Source organism: Odontesthes bonariensis, chromosome 14, assembly GCF_027942865.1.
Source record: "Odontesthes bonariensis isolate fOdoBon6 chromosome 14, fOdoBon6.hap1, whole genome shotgun sequence".
Taxonomy (NCBI): domain Eukaryota; kingdom Metazoa; phylum Chordata; class Actinopteri; order Atheriniformes; family Atherinopsidae; genus Odontesthes; species Odontesthes bonariensis.
The window spans coordinates 26,729,873-26,738,678 of record NC_134519.1 but is presented as its reverse complement, the minus strand read 5'-3'; the positions used below and the strand labels follow the sequence as shown (position 1 = coordinate 26,738,678).

The following is an 8,806-nucleotide window of genomic DNA, read 5'->3' as shown; positions in this document are numbered from 1 at the left end:
AGAAGAGCAACCCGGCTGAACTAAAAAGCCTCTCACAGGCAGCTGAGGCTGGAAGGCCTGTGTTGAGTTTCAGAGACAGCTTCTTAATGTTTGGGAAGGAGTTCAGCAGGTCCATGCTCTCCGACACACAGGCAAGGTACCCCTCCAATTCCCCAGAACCCTCTGACCTGCGGGACTTCATTGTGGAATAACAATAAAAAATGTTTGTGTTTTGATAAAATGCCGAGATCCAAATATCCAAATACTGACGTCGGAGCCCAGTCCACTGACTCGGTAGCCAACAACGCGCTGGGGCAGCCTTCAAAACAAAGCCCAAATGTAGCCCGTATTACATTACTGTTGATTGGCATTTAACAACATAATACTTTACTGCACTACTACAAAACAGTTAGATTTTGCGCATACCTTTGACGAAGTGGTCACCGCAGACACGAGCATTTGCAGATTCAGTTCCTCCAGTCTGTAAACGTAGGTTAACTATCCACTTTTTACGGCGTTGTTCTGTGAGTTTTTTCCATTTCTCACCTCTATGGGCGATTACCTTAGGTACTCCATAGTAACCCTTTCCCTTCCCTCGGTTAGAGCGATTGCAACATCCAAAAACGGCACAAAACTGAGGCATTTTGGGCAAAAAAGTGGCAGAAAACACAGTGTTTTCAATGGGACCCAGCTCCAGTTGCCCACCATTTAGGTTTGCGCGCTTAGAAAATACAGAAGTGACGTCAAGTGAAACCCAGCAATTGACTTTCCGTTCCGGGACAGCTGTTTAAATTTCCGCCCGCATTTAATTTTTCACCATAAATATTTGTTTTACTCAGTAACGTGAGGGGTTTCAAATGTAGCGAAGTAAAAGTACTTGGGTCAAAATGTACTCGAGTAAAAGTAAAAATTACACATTTCAAAAACTACTCAGAAAATTACAAATTACTCATAAAAAGTACTCAATTACAGTAACGTGAGTAAATGTAATTCGTTACTTTCCACCCCTGTAACCGACTAAAGAAAAAGGTTTTTTTTTTTTAGAGTATCGAAGATAGTCCTTCACAAAGGTGAGAAATGTAAAAAGCTCATAGAACAATGCTGTAAAAAAAAAGTGGATTTTAAACCTACGTCTGCGGTCGGGAGGAGCAGAGACTATGATGTGCGATTCGTGAGTCAATCGTTCAAAACTTGAGATTCTTTTTACTGACTCTGGAGTTATGAGTCACTGTCTCCATTAACTCGTTCACTGATTCACCAAGGCTACTGCCAGCTAACTGTAAAGAGGAGACATGCCACACAACTGTTATTCTAACTGCAATTGCGTAAATTTATAAAGCTAATTGCTGTATTAGCTCCGTGGCTGAAGCGGAGCTAATACAGCTCACAGCTAGCTTTCCCTCCCAGCTCGTAGAGCCCCTCCCATACCCAAGAAACTCACCAGCTCTCTGCTCCGCAAAGTTTAGGACTCATGATTCAGGACTCGCCGTTCGCACTGTTCTTTATATGGAAAGCCGTGTTGGAATGGTGGGACGTTTGTATGTCGGAAAGGTGGGACATTTGCATGTCCGCAATTGTGGGACGTTTGCTTGTCGGATTTGCAGGATGTCGGAATGGCGGGATGTCTTAATGGGTGGTGCAACCCCACTGAAATAAAGAAGAAATGGGCTGTGTTCGAAACCGCCTACTTCTCCTACTATTCCTACTAGTCATACTTTTTTACAGTACACTAGATGCATACTAGATTTGCCGAAATGTTGAGTATTCATCATGAGGTTACTTGTCACACTCAAGCTACCCAAGATGCAACGTAACGTGACGTCGCCCATCGCCATTTGAACGGTCAAATTCCGTTAACGGGACGAGAGCAGTCAAAACGGCATAACCGGAAGTGCGTTGCTCACTGCGGCTAGCTTTACTAGCGGCGAATTCGTGGGAACAAAATTGTAAATAGCCGGTATTTTGTCAGATTTTCAACACCTTGGGGGTCTAAATGACTACTTTCTCGCCTGAAAATGTGTCAAATGTTGCTTAAGTTATATATTTACAGAGTTTATAGCTTAAGCGAAATCAGCTTTTCAGGCCGGCTGATTTCGGCTCGGGCAGGAGTGAAGTGCACTGTGTGTAAACGCTCTGCATACTGTCTGATAGATGAGAATTTCGTTTTCAAGTATGTAGTATGTAGTAGGCGGTTTCGAACACAGCCATGGTTTGATGCGTATATGTGTGCAGTGTATTGCTCCGATTATAGCCGCTTTCGGACTGTAGGAACCTTTGGCAGTTCTAATAACCTTTTAATCCGCGGGGCCGTTTTCTCCCGTGTTCGGACATACAGGAACTCGGGGCTTTCTCCCTCAGTTCCTATAACTATTTAGCTCCTTCTCCAAGGTCGGGTCTTTTCATGGTTCTATAGAACGCATCTGACGGAGGTGTGTGGTGGTCGGTGGCTACGCCCCATGTCATGCTATCACGGCTGAAATGTTTCCTCATAGACACTGACACAACCGGCGGGTGTTTAATAAGTTAAACTTACACTTGTCTCCTTTGTCTGCAGCGCTTTGCTCTCCTTTCTTACTTCATGAAATGAAAAAGTATCTCCTGACTCTCTCTGTGAACTCTTCCAGCCTCGATATTAGACGCCTGATGTGATCGTCCATGATTAATATCACCATCATGCAGACCATGAACACGGTGGCCTCCCCCGCTCTCCATATTAGCTTCTTGGTGGTGTTTTTTCTACTCTCCTTACTTTTACCGGTTTTGTTTTGAGTTTGAATGTAGCGCTAAATGGCTAACGGCTAACACGTCACTGAAGCAGACGGCTGCGCGCGGCGCAAAGTCCCTATCAGGTCCCGACTCATGTGCGAATGCAGACTGAAACAGTTCCGCTGGGGAAGGATAGTTATCAGAACGAAATTCGAGGAGGGTAGTTCTGATAACTACTTTCTTAGAACGGTCTGTCCGAAAGCGGCTTATGTTTCTCCCTCTGAAAGGTTCCCATGGACAAAAATCGAAGGGTAGTGAGGACCTGGACCTCTCTGGAGTTGTGGCTCTAGCAAGCTGCGTTTTTGGCAATCTAAATCGCGATGTCAGCCATTCATCTGTCTCCACAAGGATATCTACAAGGTCTCGGAAAACACACGCTTTCTTCCAAGAGCCTGGGGCTCCAAAAGTAGCAAGTCAGCCGCTGGTTACACTTCCCATTAACCTTGTTATATACAGAGTCAAATTAACCTTATTAGTGTATCATTTAAGTCAAATAGAATAATGTCAGCATAATTACGGGGTATAATGTATATATTTATTTATGATTGCTTCAAAGTAATTAAATATACAATCCATTAGTCAAGCAAACTTGATTCGAATAACAGCGGACTATTCTTCGTGACTCCTACGACAGGTGTAGATCTATGGGGTAAGAAATCGGTCAAAAAGAAACGTGCATCCGTGCAAGTAATCTGCGCATATTTGGGAAATGTGTGCGTCTTTGGTTGTAGTTGAGCATAAAATAAATATGTGCAATCTCTAAAAAATGAGTCCATCTGTGTTTATAATGGGTTGTGTTTTGATATTTGTCAAAATCAAATTGAAAAGTTACGACATCAAAAAATACATACACGAACAGTGCGGCCGGTGATACTAGAACATATTTTGACTTTGACTACAGTGCGGACTCTATATTACTCTATATTTACTATACTATACTAGTAAATATTTACTGGATTGCTTGTGATTTAAAGCATGACACAACAAGGGGCTTCAGCAGCGGATGAACCTGTAAGTTAAAGATATTTTCCCATTATTTTTGTGTATGAAATGCACTGTTAATAAACTTGGCTTGTGAATAAACTCGGCACGTTTATCTAGGTAAGTGAGGTAGTTCATGGTGGTAACCACTTAAATCCTACATAAGAGGGGAAATTGTGACAAGTAATGGTAGGATTAAAGTGATACTCCGGAGTAGATTCAACCTGGGGTCATTTGAACCGTGATATCCAGCCAAGTAGCCCACCCGCAGTTTTTTCGATATTGGCTGAACATCAGCTGAGTTACTGAGTTATCCCGACTAGCTTAGTACAAGCGCTAATGGAACCTGGCAGTATCTCCAAAATTACCACACTAAAATCACATGCCATGACACCAAACTTCTACAGTAGTACAAATATGGTCTGTACTCACAAAACGATGCATTTGGAAGTTTGAAAATAGTCCAGGAGTTTATTATTATCAACACAAGCCTGATAGCTTTTCTGCTGCTATAGCTGCGTCGACGTCACTTCTGGGAGCTGGGAGCTTCAAAGTAAGATGAGGGTTGATCTACTGTAGATAACAAAGTATATGCTATATTCTACATGTTTTTTTTATGATTTTTTATGTTGTAGAGTTGTGAAATTATTTTATCAATGGAGAAATTGAGCAGCCTTGCTTTGTTGTCTACAGTAGTAGACAACAATGGAGAAAATTAGTTTCTCACCACTTCCGGTTTAGACTTGAGCCCTTTTAGTGTTGGAACAGCCTCGAAGCAAAAGCAATATAGCCTCCTTTGAAAAGTTCTAGCTCATCATTACCTGGTGAATTTGACCGTTATAGGAAACCAGAGTGACGTATGAATGAAAATGGTGTAGGAAAAAAAAAAATACTAAAGTATAAAGATACTAAAACATGCATATTCCCTTTTTCTTAAGCTTCGGGTGTCGGTTAAGGTGATAATGTGTTATTTAAACAAGAAAGATAACCCAGAAAGCATCTAAAAGCATTCCATGGGCTCTAAATATGTTTCTAAATGTCCTAGCTATGTGATTAAAGAATACAAATAATGGAAATGGCCAGAAACCTTGAAAAGCTCATGAAAAACATGAATGAAAGGATAATGAATACACTTGTAACTAAAATAAGTGCCTAAACACGGATAAAATAGCTATAAGAATCAAGTAAAATGTTGCAAAGTATTTCAAATAATGGATAAATTGCAGACACAGCTCAAAATACACAGTTCAAAAATAGCTAAATGTAGCCGAAAGCTAACCAAATTCACTATTTAGCTACGAGTATTAAATAAATCATTTGAAAGATAAAAGCAGTGAAAGTGACCAAACTTGCGCAAAGCCATGAATTAAGATAAAATTTGAATGATGAATTTACAACTGAAACAGCCAAAAGTATATATAAAATAAAAGTAAATGTAGTGGCGCAACGTTTTATGGCTAAACAAATAATGTCGGTTAAATCAGTCAGAAATATGAGAAGGAAAGGTTGGAAATCGCAGATAACCCATAAATATGGTATATACATATATCAAGCCTGGAGGTGGACTAAAAATAAGATGATTTACACATGAACGGTGGAAAAACAACAAAACATGATATCAAACTAATTCCAGAGGGAGGGGGAGTGCTTCACTGGCACATATACACTGGCAGAAGAGGGAGTGAAACAAGAGAAGCAATGGGGAGTAATTGATATTTACAATTATTTAATTCATGTCAATTGTAGTTTACAAACGGGAAAGACACGTACCATTTCCAAGAATACGGTATACAAAGACACAAATTAGGTCTGACACAAATCTCTTGGGCAGGTTCCAATTAGAACGTTCGTGGGAATCAAGTGAATGCAGCACCATCACATCATATTTTGAAGCCCAGTATTTGACCTACCAGGAAGTGTAACGACAGAATGAACTAAAACCAAAAGGTAAAGAAGGTAAAATAAAAGGTTCAACGCAAATGACTTAGTTTATTAAGAGGTGACCCACTCTTGCTTTCTTTGCCCCAGAATTACCCGTTGTGTTAATGAGACGGACTCCAGGAATGAATTTTTCTAAAGATCGAGGGAGAGTATTTCATCCTTTTATATTTAACTGCAGGGATGACTGATGTCCAGCTTCAGGGGAAAAAAAAAAAAAAAAAAAAAAAAAAAAAAAAAATCAGTACCTCCGAGCGAGTGAAGACGACAGACGCTGTGATGATGCGTGAAGTCTATTCAAAAGCACACGAGAAAGAACAAAGCGTGTCCTCGCATTAAAGCCATCGTTGTCACCTTTCAGTGGACGTGAACCATTTTCCTTCACTGTGTCTTGTTTTCCCACCCAGGTTGTGTGAAGAGGACCACCCATAGTATTTTGAGAAGTTTTATTTTTCTTGACTTTTTTTTTTTTTCAGTATTTCTTACAACAATACAGACATCACAGATTACATAGTTTTACAAACACAAAGCACACCACCACCTTGGCTGCCGATGCTGCTGCTGTAAAGGGGGAAATGCTGCGGGTTCTGGAGATTGCCAGTTCAGCCTTGGGTGTCCCGTTTTGTTTTTCAGAGCCTTCACTCATCTGTTAGCTTGGAAAGGACCTGCCCTTTGGACCTTTTTTTTTTTTTTGCAGCATTGCAGAATGAGAATAGAAAAAAAACAAAAAACAAACAATTTCGAGACATGTAAGGGTAATAAAAAAATAATAAAAAAAAAAGTGTCTAGACTATGATCTGAGCATGTTGTTACCCCAGCTGACAGGAAGAGGAAATGGGGGTTAAAAGAAGAGTCTCGGCTTGACGACGTTTCAACCAAAGAAACATTTCAACCGTTGTTGGAAATCTTGGGCCGATGGGAAGCTCTCCATCCGATAAAACCAACACGGAGTGTGTGCTTCATGTTCAGATCTATAGTTTTTCAGGGCACTCTGCAGAAAAATGACACCACCTAAATCTCGACCGTCTAGTCTTGAGTGGTTAATACTTTTTTTTTTTTTTTTTTTATTCCTGTACAGTCAAATAAAACTTCAGCAGATCTTCAAATGACTCTTTTTTTTTCTTCAAAAATACAGAAGGCTATTTATTCCAGCCATTTTTTCCCCCTCAAACATTTTTTCCAAACTCCTCCCACAAAAGGACTTTATATATTTCAGTGTGTGTCCTTTGATGGCGATGTGTGTTTGTGTGTACATGTGTGTGAACTCTATGTCATTTACACTCAACATTGTAAACATACATAGGACTATATTACATGTGCTTGCACTGCATCTTGGAGGGGGGAGAAAAATTTGGTTTACTTCACTAGAACACCACAAAAGAAGGGACGAAGAAGAAGGAGAAAGGGCGGGGTTTGGGGAAAGAGAAGAAGTGGAAGAGCGAATGTTGAGCTCCTTTTCGAAAGGTTGAGGTTATTCTCAGTTTGGCTGAAAGCTTAATTTTAGTGAACTGCCCCCCCCATCCCTTTTTTTTTTCTTTTAAATAGTTTTCTTTCTGAAACAAGCAACAGAAAAAAAAACAAAAAACAATACAAACAAAACCAAAAAAAAAAAAAAGAAGCAAAGAAGCTTTTTATCAAGTCATTGTGGTGGCGCCTGCTGTCCAGCACCGCTGAAGGGATCAGGAAGAAGCCGGGCAAAGAGAAGTTTATCAATTCTATAGCAAGAACATTCCTTTCAGGTCCATCAGCAGCGTGAAGCTGTCGGGTGTCAGCGGGACTTGGCTGGGTTTTGAGGGTCTCCATTGGCTTTAAGTCCTTCAGTGGAAACAAAGGTGTTACCCATCAGAGATGGCAGGTCTCTGTACGTTTCTTCTTCTTGTGTTTTCTAAGTGAATGACAAGGCCATCAGCCAGAGTCCATGAGTGCTGCTCAGTCATTCGCTGAAACCACCTTTGCCCTCCACAAAGAGCCGGCGAAGTCTCAAACACAGCTGTCTCGTCTCTGAGCGCTCGTGAAGGGTTCGGCTCTACTGACCCAGTCCACGAGCGAGAGGAACTAAAACACAACCAAAACAACAAATGGCGATCGACGGGAGAAGATGAACGGGCTGGAGAGATGAAGAGGCAGGGGGTTGTGCTCTTTACAAGTAGACACGCCTCAGGTCTCCAGGCGAGGTGATGGTGTTGCACTGCGGGCACAGCTTCTTGTTCCCCTGTGATGAACAGAAAGCGAATGGTTAGCTCGGCATCTTCGTCAGCAGTAGCTGAATCCCTCGTACAATGAGACCAAAGTAAAAAACGTCAAATCAAAGGGGTGACATCATCACGAGTGACCAGTTTTACAGCGTTTTGTCTGAATGGACATTTGAAGGAAACATGACTTGTAAGTTACTCGAGAACAAAACAAATCATTTGCAGCCGACCTAAAATTCCCCCTTCTGTGGTGGCGAGCGGATAAGATGACGCAGGAGGCTCCGAGGTAATAATTCTATTAAAGCTCACCAATGCTTGACAGATCTACCAACATCTGCGGCGGCTCTCCCCAACCCCTACAACGCGGCTCTACACCGTCTCTTCCCAGCAGCCCTCTTCCTTCCTCCTCTCCCTCTGCAATGCTTTGATAGCGCGCCATCTGCAGTAAAGCAGCAGGCGATAATATGCAACACAGGGCCGACAGTGTTACAAGATCCTGACTGGGTGGTCTCGACCAGTGTCCTCCACCCCTGAGAGTTCAGCCCCCGCCACCAGCCTGTTAGTTCAGTGCTGGAACAGCTGGCTGCAGGCGCATTCCTTCTGTTCATTTTCACTGTGTGCTGGTTACAGAACAAATAGAAAATGTCAGAAAAATTTGTAAATAGATTAGAAACATCTGGAGTCAATAAGGGGTGGATATTACACCAACTAGTTATCTCATATCGTCGGTTCTCATAACTAATAGAGAATTCAACGTTTCTGTATCTGATTAGGACTCTGAAGTGCACGCTGTCCGATTGGGCCAGCTGCACCGACGCCTCCCGTGCACGGGCACGTAATCAGCGTACAGTACATCGGAGAGGTGTGGATGAAGGCGATTCTCCCGCCGAGTCTTTCTTCAAACCAAGCATTCACCTTGTTTTTCCCCGTCTCGTTTGTTTGGTATGTGG

General features: G+C 41.8%; 1 protein-coding gene across 8 annotated transcripts in view; it reads right to left on the bottom strand.

Annotated features, from left to right (window-relative positions):
• Positions 1 to 6,106: 6,106 nt before the first annotated feature.
• The window catches only part of rnf220a (ring finger protein 220a), a 151,667-nt gene continuing 148,967 nt past the window's right edge, over positions 6,107 to 8,806 (bottom strand). For all 8 annotated transcript variants that reach the window (XM_075483789.1, XM_075483790.1, XM_075483787.1 and 5 more), the window contains one exon: positions 6,107 to 7,876. In XM_075483789.1, the coding sequence (XP_075339904.1) occupies positions 7,805 to 7,876 (72 nt within the window). In that variant the 3' untranslated portion in view covers positions 6,107 to 7,804. The remainder of the gene's footprint in view (positions 7,877 to 8,806) is intronic.